This window comes from Pteropus vampyrus, unplaced genomic scaffold, assembly GCF_000151845.1.
Source record: "Pteropus vampyrus isolate Shadow unplaced genomic scaffold, Pvam_2.0 Scaffold56, whole genome shotgun sequence".
Classification (NCBI taxonomy): Eukaryota; Metazoa; Chordata; class Mammalia; order Chiroptera; family Pteropodidae; genus Pteropus; species Pteropus vampyrus.
In genome coordinates this window covers 1,064,043-1,080,846 of record NW_011888837.1, presented here as the reverse complement: position 1 = coordinate 1,080,846, position 16,804 = coordinate 1,064,043, and the positions used below count along the sequence as shown (strand labels likewise).

At 34.6% G+C, this 16,804-nt stretch overlaps 1 protein-coding gene across 1 annotated transcript in view; it reads right to left on the bottom strand.

Moving 5' to 3' along the window:
• Positions 1-1,757: 1,757 nt before the first annotated feature.
• The window catches only part of SLC4A4 (solute carrier family 4 member 4), a 273,776-nt gene continuing 258,729 nt past the window's right edge, over positions 1,758-16,804 (bottom strand). Inside the window, exons 21-25 of the mRNA XM_011360616.1 lie at positions 15,425-15,598; positions 10,106-10,267; positions 6,685-6,781; positions 4,230-4,309; positions 1,758-3,501 (exon numbers count right to left, since the gene is read on the bottom strand). Coding sequence (XP_011358918.1) covers positions 4,266-4,309; positions 6,685-6,781; positions 10,106-10,267; positions 15,425-15,598 — 477 coding nt within the window. The 3' untranslated portion in view covers positions 1,758-3,501; positions 4,230-4,265. The remainder of the gene's footprint in view (positions 3,502-4,229; positions 4,310-6,684; positions 6,782-10,105; positions 10,268-15,424; positions 15,599-16,804) is intronic.

Here is a 16,804-nt window from a genome sequence, read left to right as displayed (position 1 = left end):
TCATGTTCTTGCACCAAAATTATTAAGTGGTATGAAAAGTCTTGAAGAAAGCTTTGTCCCATCCCTGAACAATGTCAACCTCTATAATACAACTCAAATGATTTTGTTTTGTTTTTAAAGATAGTCAGCAGTCAATACAATTCAAGTACTTTAACACAGTTAAAAAAAAAAAAAAGGAACCAAAACTTGGAAGACAATCTTTCTCTGTATTAAACACCAATATACAGCTGATAAAAGATTTACTCTGTGTGTGTTGGTGCATGTGCATAAAATATACACAAACTGAATTACTTAAGGCAGACGTTTACTCCCCCTCCCCCATTCTTTGAGGTAGGGGGCTGATTAGAGAGGATGTTTTTCCTATTCCTTTAAAGTTCCATCTCCCTACCCCTACTCAGTTGTTTGACTAGAAGAGTCAGGGACGCTACTGTCTATGGCACACAAAATAATTAGGGTTCCAAGTCCTAGTTTTACATAGTAGAAAAGAGTGACTTTTATTGAGGAAAACAGTGCCTCCAAGAGATTTTCAAATGCAAAACCAGAGACTTTCATGTTCCCAGAAGGCAAACTCTTGGCCTAAAGATCTTTCCTTCTAACAACAAGTCTGTACAACCACACAACTTCTGGTTAACAATTCTGAGTGTACACTTAGTCCTTTACTGCTAACAACTTAAATATTTTTTCTCTGTATTTATATCAGAGAGAACACTTTGTAAAAATGTACCAGTGTTTTATGTGTGTCCAGTTTACATAGAAGCAAAACCACCCAATCTAGTTAGTTCTTTGATAATGAGTAAATTCAATTAAGATACAGATAATTTGGTGGCTCAAGTTTTGTTTATTTGGTAACTACTGCTGTTTCTCTGAAAGTGATGATTTTTTAAAGATTTCTCTGGGTTCCAAAATATTGAAAAGCTTTGATAATAACAGTTCTTTTTAGCAAACGTAAGGCACTACTCTGCATTCATATTATGAGTATCAACCTTCAATCACAGAATATGGATCATAAATGGAGGTGCAGATAGCTTTTAGATCTACTCAAAGGCTGAAATACGGAGTTAGGTTGTACTAGTTCTTTGAAAAGGATGGAAATCCATTGTCAGAAAAATAAATTATTATATCTAGAGATTGTATAAAAGTGAACAAAAATGTCATTAATTTAACAAGATGTAGGTTAGGCTGAACATATTATGTGTGGCTTTTAAACATTTTATTGATACTTCCATCAGTAAAGAAAAGGGAAAATTTAAAAAAGGGGGGAAGAACCTTCTGATATAGTTTTACATTAGGATAATGAAAAACTAGAAAATATAGAATAATTATTTTAAGGATAGCTATAAATAAAAATGTGATGCCAAAATTTGGCACATGAGATTTAAACCAATAGCATGTAATTTGCCACTTTCATTTAAATGAAAAAATTGCACGTCACTTATATCTAATTTGCATGAAATTGAAAGTTTTAAAATTATCAGATACTATAAAAATAACAGCTAATTCAGGATAATAAATTTTTTATAATCGAACTTCAAGAGGACAGAATTATAATTTAATTAATATAAGAATGAATAGGAGTCAATGTGTGTGCATTATGAAACCAAAATAGGTGGTTTCAACCTGCTTCTAGACCTATAACAATCTGTTTTAGTTAAGATATATCACAAAATGTCATTATATGAACCCAAAATATAGATTCAACATTTAAATGTTTTTAAAAAGATTCACAATATATAATGCAACCTATTAAAAACATTATATTTAAATAACATGCTAAATTTCGTTAATAAAGATCTATTTTTTTTCTAATTTTCAATATGGTACTTTGAAGTACACACATTCATATATATCCTAAACATCCCTATCACAAGGCATAATTTCCTTTCGATCCTAAAAAATGTGTAAGTATTGTTAAAATGCATACACATATACCTCTACAGATCTATCTGTAGTCCCATAAACACTTTATGGATGTATAAATGGCCTATGGATATTTCTGTGGATTTTGTACTGTAAATATGGGTTATTGTATCAGTGATGGTGACTGATGTCTGAGTAATAAAATATATTTACCCTCATTTGCATAATGGTAATTCTCTTGGCCCTCTGATAGATTTTTCATATGTGGTTTGGGTTTTATAAAAACTGACATAAGAGGCTGGATAACTTTGCCCTTCGCCTGCCAACACTCTGTCTCTAACTCTGCACATTGTGCATCAACCACACACAGAGTACATACACAACACACAAATATTTCAAAATGAAAAAAAGATGTCTAACAATACTGTATAGGACATCGACATGGTAATACAATCAGCATCTGTGCCAGGATCCTACTATTATCAAAACATCAGTCATTCTCATTACATAGGAGCTTCTTCTCCCTTCTCCTCCCATCTTTTTCATAGAACAGATAAATTTCTTTTAAAGAAAGGGAAAAATGGATGCTTAGAAACATGGTGTTTTTCATCTGATCCAGCCCTCTGGCTTACCCTAGAGATTGTGTACTTGTATGTATGTATGTGTGTTTGTGCATGTAAAAATCACATTATATACAATACAATTTTTACAGAAAGCCTGGCAGCTACAAATAAGAGGTAGAACTACTCACAACTATGTTTCCTGCTGCAGGAAAAAATTCATTTTCTTTACAGTAATTAAAAAAAAGTTTAAAAAATTGACAAAAAAATAAGTTGCAGGTTAGGCCCCATAATTTAAACAACAAAATCTAGGAAGAAAAATATTCTTCAAATGTACTCAACAGATAAGTTCATTAAGGGTTAAAAAAAAGTTGCATAGGAGAAAGGGACATTCCAGCACTTGCTACAATGATGGCAATAGTTTCTCTACAGGGAGTAAAGTACCTCTAGTTTTTCTTCTTTTGATAACTCTAGGATTAGGGTTTACAAGCAAGAGCATTAGAATAGCAGCACTTTTCCAGTCCTGGAGAGCTCTATAAGCGAGAAGAGACTTTGTCTGGAGGTCAAGGTTTGTTCTACCAGACAGAAAGACAAGCCAACTAGCACAGCTCCAAAGCTTAAGTTGTAAGTTCCTTCAATATTTGAATAAAAGGTGTTATAAATTCCTTAATACCTTTGACTCCTGCTTAATAAAGGAAAATGGCAGGGTCTGTGTGTATCTTGAGTGACAGAGGAATTTGGTTGTCAGAGGACACATCTGAAAGTATAAGAACAAAAAGGGGATCCTTCAGATGTTGTTTTCAAGGAATGGTACACTATTGTCTTAATTTTACCTATGCAAGAGAGAAGCAGAGAGAGCGTTGTATTATTAGGCCAATGGTCAATAACTAAACCAAAACAAAAATTAGAAAATAAACGATCAGAAAAAAACAAAAACATTAACAATAAAAACTGTTATTTTTAAGAAAGACAAACAGGTTACAATGTAGTTTCTGTTCCCTTGCTCCTCCAGAAATAATCATTGTCTTCAGGCTCAAGTTCTATTCTAATTTGAGGCACAACTTTTACTGGAGTTCTAGGAGGCCTAGAGAAAAAACAAAAAGAGAAGAAAAGAAATAGTAAGTAAATCAGATTTCCTTTATCATTTAGCTAATATTTATGCATTGTACAGAAGCCAAATGTGTCCTTTGTTCTCTTTGAAAATTTACCTCCTCCTTCTGTATTAAAAACAAACATTTTTAAATGGGATGAAGGTACCAATAGAGTCAAGGTATTTAAGTAAAATTTTCATTAACTAGCATACATAGATAAAAAAAAAAAAAAGAAGAAGAAGAAGAAGGCAGACTGCCAGGTGGATGATACTGTTAGAAATTAAAGGACAAAAAGATTTACATAAAGAAAATATTCAGAGATTTCACTCTTGAAAATCAAGTAGGATCTGGAATCTCTCAGAGCTTTCAGGAAAGAAAGGAAAGGACAGGAAAGGAAGGAAGGAAACTCCTGGAGGACAGCTGCCAGGAAATGCAGTTACCCCGTAAATCATAGATGATACTTAAATGATAAAAGCTGACATTGCTCCTGGGCTTTACCTTAATGATATTGAAAGGTTACAATATTTCTAAGAGTAAGTAGATTAGTTCTCTTAGGTTTTCTACCAGTGAAAACTGGAACAAGGTTTGGTGGTTGGGTAACTTATTTAGGATGAATTGTAGAGAGGGGGAGAACAAGGTGTTCTGCCAATAACCCACCACTGACTACATCTCTGTGGGGCAATCATCCCACAGAACAGCGTAGAACTGGGCCATCTTTTACCTTGGCATACCGAGTGACTGAAGGAAAGAAATTTTATCAGCAAGATGTGTGGCGTTCAAGGAATGTTGGTGATCTTTCTCCTAGGGAGAAAAAAAACAACCCTTTTTAAATCATGAAAAGTAGCGTTTGGTAATGTATAAAATTAGAGTGAAAATAAAAATCTTCACAAAAATGATGTATCGTTCACAATTGGAAACAGTAGGACAGGTAAGCATAGGCAGTTTCAATAAACTTTGTTTCAAGCTAAGAATCTAAGTAGTGTGATGAAGCCCAAATCACTTGGTTTCCTTTACTCTAGGTTTTCTGGGAAAAAAAACCATTGTTGTTCTCTTCCGTGAGGGGATAGAAGGTGAATCACTTTTAGAAGGTGATGGCATCTACTTAATGTTTAAGGTTAGCCCTTGGATTACCTTCCATCTTCAGCATTCACAGTTTTGCCCTGCTATTATACATGGGGAAACAAAAAGATTTCAAGGAACTTATTTTCACTGCAACTCTACTATCAATTTTGTTCTTTCATGGATTATAAAAGATTAATATGTAATTAGAAAAGATGTCAGAATGAAATTTTTGCTTAAGTAAATTTTTGAATTTACTTAATGAAGAATGAAGAATACTAGCACTAAATAATCTAGTGGCCATAAACTTTTTCCAGGAGCCTCAAATTCTAGCCGGTGATTTAAACAAAATAACACGAAAACAAAATAAAACAAAACAGCCTTTAAACTGTACTTAGAAGGGCTCCACCAGCTTATGATGTCGATAAACGACATACATGCTGGGCTGTCTTCACAGTACCCATTTGCTATTAATGCTATAGAGATGAAAAATGAACCCAGAAATGGTTTGGGGAACTTGAATTCAAAAGGAAAAATTAAATCCTACTGAAAGGACCAAGAAGAAATAAGCCTGCTATAAACAATAGTTTACATACTGATTGGACACTAAAGGTGAGAGTGTTTTAATTCCTTAAACCTAGTGTAGCACCCAGCCTCTAAGATGGTCCTCAGTGCTCCCTGCCACTTGGTATTCATGTCCTTATGTAATTCCTTTCTACATTGTACCAGGATTGGTTTGTATGACCAAAAGAATATGGCAGAAGGGATGGTATGCCATGCCTGAGATTCAGTTATGAAAGATTGCAATTTCCATCTCGGTTTCACTATCCATTATTATTGGCTCTAGGAGAAGCCATATTATGCATGGGCAACCCTATGAAGATGCCCACAGGCCAAGGAACTGAAACCTCCTGCCAAATGCCTCGCGAGTGAGCCTGGATGCAGAGCCGCAGTGACAGTTAACATCAGACTCAGCCCCAGCTGAGAGTTTGACTGCAATCTCATAAGAGACCTAGAGCTCGAACCACCAAAATCAGAGGCTCCTATTTCTAAATGTCAGGAACTGTGTGAGAAATTATGTTTGTTGTTTTAAGCTTCTAAATTTTATAGTAATTTGTTACACAGCAATAAATAACTGCCATACTTATTTTTCATAAATAGTCATTCATTTCAAACTTTTCTTGGTAACCTGTTATTGAAGTTGAAATGGCATTGTCAAATAGCGATAAAAGTGTCTCAATAATAGACCAGTAGACTTTTTTCTTTTAATAGATCAGCAGACTTTGAAGTACATTTGGACCTAAAAGGATATATTTTCTTTAAATGAGAACTCAATATGAAAGTAGTTTAAAGGCAATTACTACTTGCTGTTGGAAAAATGAGGTAGATTCACTAATGTTACTACAGAGGTTTTCCCCCTTTTCAAGTGGTCTGTTAAATCAAATACAACAACAACAAAAGTGACTTGACAGAAATCATCATACCTTGGCCACTAGGCTATGTTATCCCAGAAAAAAAAAAACAGTACAGTTACAAAGGTGATTTTGAAACAGCAGAGGGGGTAATTAAGAAATTAGGAAGAAAATGTACATATCTTATAAATTATACCTAACAAGTTGAGTTAATATTTTATGATTGCCAATTAAATTGAAAATAACAAATGATTCCGAATTCTCAATATTAACAATTGGTTCATTGATTGAGAGACCCAGGTTGCAATTTCTCTTTTGAGCTAATTTGCTCATTGGTTGAAGCCTAAGGAAGACAAACAGTAACAGACAGTGATGTAGCACTATAAGCCGCAATTCTTAATACCAGCAAAAAAAAAAAGGAAAACCAATTAAAAACATGGTTACAAGCTTAGCAACTGAAAGAAACTGGTGATAATTTAGATCAGAGAAAGGACTACCAAAAAAAAAAAACTTAAAAGGTTATGGATAAAAGGAAAATAAGGGAAGCTTAGGGAATATAAAAATAAAGTTTTATAATAATTAAGTGTAACTCTCCACATAGAAAAAAAAATAGAGAAAAAGTTAATGTAAATAATAGTTGTAAAGTTTTTTCTCCGCAAGTGCAAATCATATTCAAGCAAGCAAGCAGAGGTTAGTTCTACTCACTGTCAGAAGGTTTGCTATCACTTAGGAAAGGTTGCTGTTCCATGATGTCCATTGGAATTTTAATACTTGGAACTTTTTCTGAGTATGGGCAGTCGGACTGTGAAAGAAATTTACAACAGTTTTTAGAAAGTTTTTACTATACAGTCCTTCCTTTCTTCCAGTGTTGATTAAACCTATCATATTATCATTTACATTGTACTGAGAAAATCCTTATATATCATCATTTCTACTTCGCTAACTTTCCAAAATCTACACCATCTTTCCCCCTAATATTTGTTTTCTTCTCTTCTGAGTTAATGAGACTGACTCATTTAAAACTAGAACCACACCAAGTGGAGATGATTACAAATTGTAATAATTGCAAAACTTTCCATAAGCTGGATCCCCAATCAGCAAATATTTATGGGTTTGTTGCATGTGTAAAGTAAATAGTTTCAATATGAAAGATAAAAACTAGGAAATTACCTAAACTATAAAATGGTCTTGAAATTCTTGTTTTGTTTATGCTTTCTGATTCCATCTCCAGCAAAATGATGACTCAGCTTTCCTTCCAAAACAGGTAGAAGACTCTAACATCCACTATCTGGGAGCCCTCTACATATAATTGAAAATAAACTTCCCTCCTTTACATTAATACTCTATCAGAACTATTTCATAGTTAAAGATCGATTTCCATTTGTTTGTACCAAAGATATTTGAAAACTTAGCAAAACATGAGAAATTCAAATTAAAAGGAAGGTGCCTATGGTGGTCAGATAAGCAAAGAAGCATAACCAGAATAAAATGATAAAACCAGGCAGCTAATCATGAGGCCATCTAAGCCAACCTATAACAGATTTCCACAGGATTACCACTTTACTTTTTTTTTAGAATTCATTATATTGAAGGCAAGTCTATGTTTGGATTAAAAAGATCAAATTCATCTTTTAACTGAAAGTACCAAGAGATGGCTTTCAGTTGAAAGAAAAACAACGGGAACTAAGAGGCAAAAAATATAAGGAAAAAATAAATCTTAACTTAAAGCTTAACATACTACACACATTGAAAATTCTTTCATGATGAATCTAGAGAGGATAATGAGCCACATATTATTTTAAAGGACTAAGATATTGCATTAAAATTGACAAAAAAAAATGAAAATGCATCTACTTTTATGAGAATGTCAAGAGGAACAGGTTTTATTACAGTATTTCGAACATTTCCCCAAATAATAGCATTTATAGATAAACAAGCTGGCAGCCAATCCTTAATCATTGCCTACCAGGCAGGTTCAAAAATGATTGAGTGACTCAAAATGTTGGCAAGTCATAATTTTCACTACTTCTACTCACAAACATTAGAGCTATAATTCTCATGACTCCGTGGTGCTTCCTATATCCATGGACGCCACGACCCACGATTATCAGGTGAACAGTGGGGGAGCCATCCTCCAAATGTGGAGGCCCCAAATAATGAACTTAGTATACAGATGTACTCTAATTTGCCTGCTTGTATTCACTGTCTAGAACAAATATATAAACTTGTTTGTTTTGGTGAGGGTGCAGAGAAGAAGAGAAAGAGGAAAAGAAACAAGTATCACACATTATCTTCAAGAAATCTGTTGGGAACATGGAGCTGAAAATTGTAATTATTAGTAAAAAAATTGTTTAAATAAAATATAATTTGTTGAAAATCATATCTAAGAATTGGAAACTTCTTAGGAGCTCATTTGTTCCAACTTTTGACATAAGAGAGCACTAAATTTAAAACACTTTCCAAAGTTAATATTTTATTTCTAAAAACCATTAGAGAAGAGGATTCTATAACATTACTTCATATGTTCATGATGTAATGAATTTTAAGTTTGGCGTCCAGATACATAAACTGAGGTACTTGTTCTGAAAATTCAAGATGAAATACTGCTTTAATTATTTCAGTATTTCAGGCAATTCTTTTTTTTGTTTGTTTTAGGTGGTCTAAAAATTTATTTCAAATTTTGATATCTATTCAATGTGTAAAAACATTATTCTTTTTAACACTGAATCTTAATCTGTGTTGCAGTTTAAATGCATTCTCTCTCTTTTTTTTAATCATCATTGGAAACAGAAAAGGTATATACCTGTTCTCATTGAAGATAAATAAGGACAGTAATAAAAACTCCCTCAGACTCTTTTTCTCTATAGCTAAATGTGTCTTGTATATTTAGCCTTTTCTTATTGGATCAATTTATCTGAAATCCAATTTTGTCCATTGCCTTCCTTCACTGTACTATTTTTAAGTTCTCTAAATAGAATACGATCAGACAGCCTGAACAATTGGAAATAACCAGACAGGTCTGGATTAGTGTTAGTTTTGTCACTGTGGCTGTGTAAACTTAGAAAAATGACTTAACATTACTCAGTCTAAATGTCCTTATCAGTAAAATAGGAACAAAAAATATATACTATACAGAGCTGTTATGGCAATTAAGGACCAGAATGCATAATCAGTCAAAATGATAAAGTACAGAGTAGACATCAAAAATTAACTACACTCCTATCTTAGAATGGGATACCAGGAATACGATTATAACGGTGATGTTGCCCTGTTAAAAAATCCAGAACAAGTCTTCAGATAGAAAATGTCATTACGGTAGTCCTTTCAAAAGTCTCCTGGGACAATTTGTGTGTATGTGCATGTATGAGTCTGTATGTGTATGTTAAACAAATCTGAGCTTTTCTTCTAGCACTCATCACAGACACCTACTGGAGTACCTGTATTTCTGTGATATGGTCTCCTAAAGAAAAAAAAAAGGGCAATAATTTCATTGCTCAACTTACTCACGCAATTGCAGGAGGACCATTTAGACTATGAGACTGATAACTACATATAAAAAGAGCCCCAAACCAATTTCCTTTCCTTTTCAATGAAGGTTTAATGAGAAATAATCCTAAATCACATCAAAGCTCAATTCGAAGATAAGTACAATAGCAGAGAACATTGGTTGAGAGTCTCCTCAAAGGACACATAGATCATAGGAGGTAAAGTCACCAGTGCTTGTCCACAATAGGTTTATCATTACACTAATCTGAGTTATCTCAAATTTAAATCTTGGATTATCAATAGCAAATCAAATACACTTTATAGCATTACTAAGTGAACTTCCTTTTTATCTATAAGATTGGAGATCCTTGTTCTTTAGGTGTGGTGGCCTTTTTGTTTTGTTTTGTTTTTAGAAGCTATTTTATCATTTTTAGTGTACTAATGGTTAAAGAAGGTTTTCAGAAAATAGAAAAAACTGAAGAGAGAAAATAAAAGGCAAAGGAACATGAAGACTGACATACAACATGGCCAGGGAAACATTCTCGGAATTCAGCCATACATCTCACATAAGGAATAAAAATAATAAATCACATTTGTTTCTTTAACTAGCTTTACTTTGGAATTTTGGAGAGTTTCTTACATCGTCATTGTCACTATCCAGACTTCCTTTCTTCTTTTTCTTTTTCTTTTCATCTTCCTTCTTTTTCTTGTCCTTTTCTGGAATGACATCATCGAGGAAGCTGAGGTCATGCTGGGAGAAGAGGTAGTCCATGCCTTTTCTGACAGCTACAAGTGCCAAGATCTAGAAGGATAATTATTAAAAAGTATGAAAGAAACTTTGTCTGATGAAGTCATAATGACCTAAATCCTGCCCTATCAAAGGCTATAGAAACCTATTTTGTATAAGGCTAAAGGATGATGGAACTCATCTTGCTTATATGAACTATAAACATTTTCTTTATGGGGAAATTTGGTTCATAAAAGTCTTAACTGAAACTCACTTTTTTTTGTTCACTGAAACATATGATCATATTCACTTAGAATCTCAATATGAAAGGATTAATTTTTAAACCATTTCTTCCATGTCAGATTCTTAATAAAATAACTAAATAATTAAAGGAGAAAAAACAGTGTGCATATGATATCTAATTATTTGAAATTAAAAGATTATACAAGGTTTTGAAAATCTTTGTAACATACAGTATACTAAGACATCTTTAAAGTATTAATAAAGAGGTAGTGGCTAAGTATGCATAGACCATTTAATCTACTGGATGACTTCAAACACTGCCATTAACTGAATACTAACCATGTGTCAGATACTGTACTAAATTCCTAGACAGTATTTTTTTTTTTTTTACTTATTCCCACAACAAACCCAAAGAGTAGATATTATGATCTCCATCTTATAGCTGAGGAAATTGAAGCTTAGAGACATAAATATGTCACCCAAAATCACAAAGTCAGAAAAAGGAAAAGTATAGAGGGACCCAGCTGTCTGCCTCTAAAATCAGTATTCTTAAACTCTGTATCTTTCATTCTCTGAATTGCTCTTAAAGAGTAATTTTTGAAGGTACATTAAAGGTACATTTTTCTCAACAGTAAAATTAGTATGCACTAAAATAGTAGTTATGACTCTGCCTCAAATAAACAGTTGCTTTTATCCATATGCTTTCTAGATGTCAGTTTCTTCATTTCCTAGAGAAATTAATAAATCTGCCCTACCAATATTACATGATTGTTTTGTGCTCAAATAAAAGCTCACAAAAGATAAAATATACTTTATAGGAAGATGGCGTAGAAGGTACAGGCTATGCACTCCTCCTCTAGTGATCACACAAAACAAAACTACAGAGCAACCAGCATGCAGAGTTGCCTGAGGTCTGGCTGAACAGAAGCCCTACAACTAGGGACAAAAAGAACAGGTCACCTCAAACTGGTAGGAGAGGTGGAGATGCGAAATGGCCCAGTCTCACCACTGCCTGTAGTGATCGAGGATCAGGAGGGCTATCTTGGCTCTAGAGGCCCTATCTTGGCTCTAGAGGCCCCTCCCCTAGCTGGGGGGTGAGGGGTCCCAGATACACATTAGGCTCCCCAGGCTAGGTTTCCAATGCTGGGAAGAGAAGTTCCCACAACTTCTGGCTGTGAAAACCAGCAGAGGTTGTGGCTGAAATAGAGGGCTGCAGAAGTCACAAAACCAGCAGAGGTTGTGGCTGAAATAGAGGGCTGCAGAAGTCACAAAACCAGCAGAGGTTGTGGCTGAAATAGAGGGCTGCAGAAGTCACAAACATTCCTCTTAAAGGACCCATGCCCAGCCTTATTTGCTGACAGACATGCTCACTCTGAGCTGTAGTGCTAGGGCAGCTGCTCGAGGTGTTCCAGGGCCATACAAGGAGGCACTGAGCTGTCGGGCTTTAGGGCAAGGGCTGGAGGGGCAGCTTTCTCCTGGATATAAGTTCAAGCAGAAGCCATTGTTTCTTTGTTGAGCCCTCCCCACTCCCTGCCTACAGACACAGGCACTGCTGTAACTGAGTCACCATCAACCTGGATAACAGAGGTTGCTCTACCCAGGAAATTCCCTGAGACTCTGCCTCTCCCAACTTGTGGGCCCACCCAAGCTGCTTCCAGTAGTTTATTCCATACAAACAGGCTGTCTTGGCCCCTGCTATGAACGTGCATAAAATCTCTCAAAGGCTCATAATACCCAAAGAAGCACCATCTGACCTTGGTAAGTCCTGTACCTCTTGCTGAGCAGCCCCAAGCCCTGCACTAGTAGCAACTGGCCTCGGTTACTGACTTGGCCCCTTGAGGCACCTACAAGTCCAGCAAGTGTGGCAGCCATGTGTGGGGTGCTTGGTGACTCTTACCAGGCAGCCTCAGAAGTAAGCGGGCTATAGCTGAATTTGGCCTGCAGCTGGACCCCTCCTGCCAAGAATGTGTTCTGGGCCCCACAGCACACCAACTACATAAAGCTACTCTACTAAGACCAGGAGACTTAGAAGCCCTACCTAATACATAGAAACAGACACAAGAAGGCAGCAAAAATGGAGAGACAAAGAAGCATGTCCCGCATGAAAGAACGGAACAAAGCTCCAGAAAAAGAACTAAACAAGATAGATATAAACACTCTACCAAACACTGAGTTTTAAAGGTTATAAGGATGCTCAAGAAACTTAGGGAAACAGAAGATGAACTCACGGAGAACTTTAACAAAGAGATATAAATCATAAAAATGGAGATGGAAAACATAATGAGGAATCAGTCAGAAATGAAGAATATATCTGAGTTGAAGAGTACATTAGAGGGAGTAGACAGAGTGGATTAAATGGGAGATTGAATCAGTAATTTAGAGGATGGGGTACACCCAGTCAGAACTGCAATAAAAAAAAAGAACCCCCCAAAATGAAGATAGTTTAAGGAACCTCTGGGACAACATCAAATGTAACAACTTTCACATCATATGGGTTCCAGAAGGAAAAGAAACAGAGCAAGGAATTGAAAACCTATTTGAAGAAATAATGACAGAAAACTTCCATAACCTGATGAAGGAAGTAGACATACAAACCCAGGAAGATGAGTCCCAAACAAAATGAACTCAAAGAAGCCTATGCCAAGACACACTATAATTAAAATGACAAAGAATAAATTCAAAAAGAGAATCTTAAAAGCAGCAAGAGAAAGGCAATTAGTTACCTACAAGGGAGCACCCATAAGACTGTCGGCTGATTTCTCAACAGAAACTTGCAAGCCAGAAAGAACTGGGATGAAATATTCAAAACAAAGAAAACCTAGGACTAAGATTACTTTACCCAGCAAAGCTGTTGTTTAGAATCAAAGGACAGATAAAGAGCTTCCCAGACAAGAAAAATCTAAAGAATTTCATCACTACCAAGCCAGTATTACAAAAACTGTTGGAGAGACTTCTTTAAGAAGAAAAAAATATGTATCAAAAATCTAAATAAGGAATGACAATAACTACATATCTATCAATGAGTACTTCAAATGAAAAAGAATTAAATGCTCCAATCAAAAGATAGGGTAGCTAAATGAATAAGAAAACAAGACTCTTACATATGCTGCCTACTAGAGACTAACTTCAGATTAAAAGACACACAGACTAAAAGTTAAGGTATAGAAAAAGATATTTCACAATGAGCCTAGAAGGTAGTGTGCTGAGTGGAGTAAGTCAGATAGAAGAAGACAAATCCCATACAATTGCACATTTGTGTGGAATCTAAAGAACAAAACAAAACAAACAAACAAAAAAAACAGAAACAAATTCATAGATACACAGAACATTTTGAGGGTTACCAAATGGGAGGGCAGTTGGGGAGGGTAGATGAAAAAGGGGGAAGGGATTGAGAAGTACAGATTTTAGTTACAAAACAGTCATGGAGATATAAAATATAGCATAAGGAATATAACCAATAATATTGCAATAACCATGTACAGTGTCAGAGGGGCATTAGATTTATTGGGGTGATCGCTTTGTGAGTTATATACATATCTAATCACTATGCTGTATATCTGAAACTAACATAATATTATATGCCAACTATAACTTAAAAATAAAAAATACTGTTAAAAAAAAGCAGTTTTAGGTAGTTTTTTCTCATGTGTTTTCAAATGACTCTACTTGAAGATATTCAAGCTTTTACACAAGTGAAATGCATGGGAAATGTAATTTACCACCAAAAAAACAAAAACAAAAACAAAAACAAAAAACAAGTTATCTTTGAGGAGAATAATTTTAAAAAATACTTTATAAAGGTAAAAATAAAACATTTCTTTATTATTTAGCACAAGCAATAAGTGATTTACTGAATATATTTCAAATTTATCCAGGTCTAACTTTGTTTTCTCCTGCTTTAACAAAATGAATAGATAGGTAAATTATACCAATAGACAAATAGGAATCATTTCTCACATCCAGTGTGTTTTCCAGTAAGTTAATAGAGTTTAAGAAAAAAAAAGAGAGAGAGATAGAGATAAGGGATCATCAAGAAAAAAAATATATATCTGACTCCACAAATATCACTAGTATGTTATACCATCTTTTCTGCTTCCCTGGAGGAAAAACAATTATAACAATTATAAACAACAAATATCCATAAAACAAAATAATAATCCTGGCTAAGAGGATTTTTATAAAAAATAAAATATAGTTTGTGTATGAAAATTCTGTTTCCAAAGCCAGGGGGGTGACAGAGCACACATGAGGCTGGCCTTGTGACTTGTTTCAAGTACAGGAATATGTATTTTTTTGCAAGAAATGGAAAGCTATGGTAAAGTATAAAATCGATAATAAAGTCAGATACAGAGCTAGCATTTCCCTTTTTCTTTCTTTCACTTGTAATTCAGAGTAGAATATTAGTTATTTTACCTTGCTTCTCATCATATCACAGGAAGGACAGAGAGCCCAGACTTAAACTTAGCATGATACAAACTAGTAAGAACTTCAAAAACTAAACTTCCCATTCCATTTCTTCTAATTCACCAATGACCTCTCATAAGTTGCTCATTTTTTTCTGTACTATTTGGACTGAAATGTGGCATACATTATTATTTAGATTCATACTGTTATACAATAGTATTTTAAAAATAACTAACGTACATGGTGTCTACTATGCACCAAGCATTGTGCTATATACTTGATATGTAGCACTGATGCTCTGAATAAGAATAACAATGCTATCCACATCTCACTGATAATTTAATGGCAGCTCAGGGAGGTTCACGACCCAGCACAAACCAGACCTGGTATCTGAACTCTTAAGTTTGACTCTAAGATCCAGTGTAGACAACCACAGACATAGGAACGTAAAATTATAACAGATCAAGTCAAACTGACTTGGTCAAAACTGGAAAAAATTAGAACCACTCATGTGTCTTCTATATTACGCTAACCACATGATATTCGTGTGATCTCATGGCTAGGTTCAATTAAAGGAATCCTTACCATGACTGGAAAAATGATAGCAGCCACAGTTGACTTGAGGATCCAGAGCAGGGCTAGACACAACACCTGCAAGAAAGTGAACAGGTGGACTCTGCGCAGGGGGACATGGCGCAGGTAGATAAAGTCAGGCTGATGCTTTAGGGGCATCAGAAGCAGCTTCAGACGATCCATGAACTGGGGAAGAAAAGGGAAAAGAGTACAACTAAATTACTTCAAGAGCTGATACACAAAGTCATTACTATTATGCCTAAATATCCCCTAGTGATCTATATTCTGTAATTTGGGAAAGCAGTATCTTTTTCAAAGGACACTGGTCAGGCAATGCAGAAATTTAGTCTAGCACAGTAAGACATTGTATGAGTCTTCCAGTTTTTATTGTTACCTTGCAAGAATGTTATGCAGATATATGAGATAAAGTGGCCACCAAAGAATAAAGTCGAATAAAGTCACAAAGGAAAATATAAATTCTAGATGCTCATCTCTTACATTCTATTTATACTATCTGAATCTCGGGAGAGATTACAGTGAGGTTCAGAGTGTCAACAACTAGGTATTTTGAATCTAGGAGAGGCTATCACATTGTCATGTACAAACAAGTATTAAAATGACTGCTGATTACATATGTGCCAGGTGCTGTGCTTCAAAGAATAACTGCTGATTTTACATTAATGAAGATGATAAGGTGATATTTAAGTGCCAGTCATAGGATCTTTCGAATGAAAGATGCTCAGTAAATAGTTGTTGAATTGAATTATTATATAATAATAACTCTGAAATAATACCTTTGCTTGCTTTCTGGAGGGAAGGGAGAAGTATAAAAGTAAACTAGACTATCACAGACAATCTTCTGTAAGGTGATTTCCTATCTAAAGGGTTTCCTTTCTTCCTCCAGGGCTATTTTTGACTAGTGAGGTCTTTGCCGTTCATAAAAATTGAGTTACGAAATTTCTTGCTAAACAAATCTTGCCAAAAGGGCTAAAAGAGGAAGAATCAAGAGAAAAGAAAGGAAAAAGAGAAAAGATAATAGAGATAACAGCACTGCAAAATTTTAAAAATCTACTCTCTTTCTCTTCAGTAAAGAATTTTCCCCCACATCATTATGAAATTGATTTTTTTTACTTAATTTAATAAACATATACTGAGCTTGAACCATCAATTAAGCACCTAGAACACATTAAATCAAACTTTTTATCTAGACTGACCTATTAAAGCTAAACAAAAATAAAAACTATTAGTTTGGAGGCCATGTTAATTTCATATTTTTTTTCATTTAGAGGAATAAAGACTATTTAGAATGCCAAGTACAAATGAAACATTTTGACATATTTATCTTCCCAAAAGTTTTGTGGGAACTAATAAACCCACATTCATATTCATGTA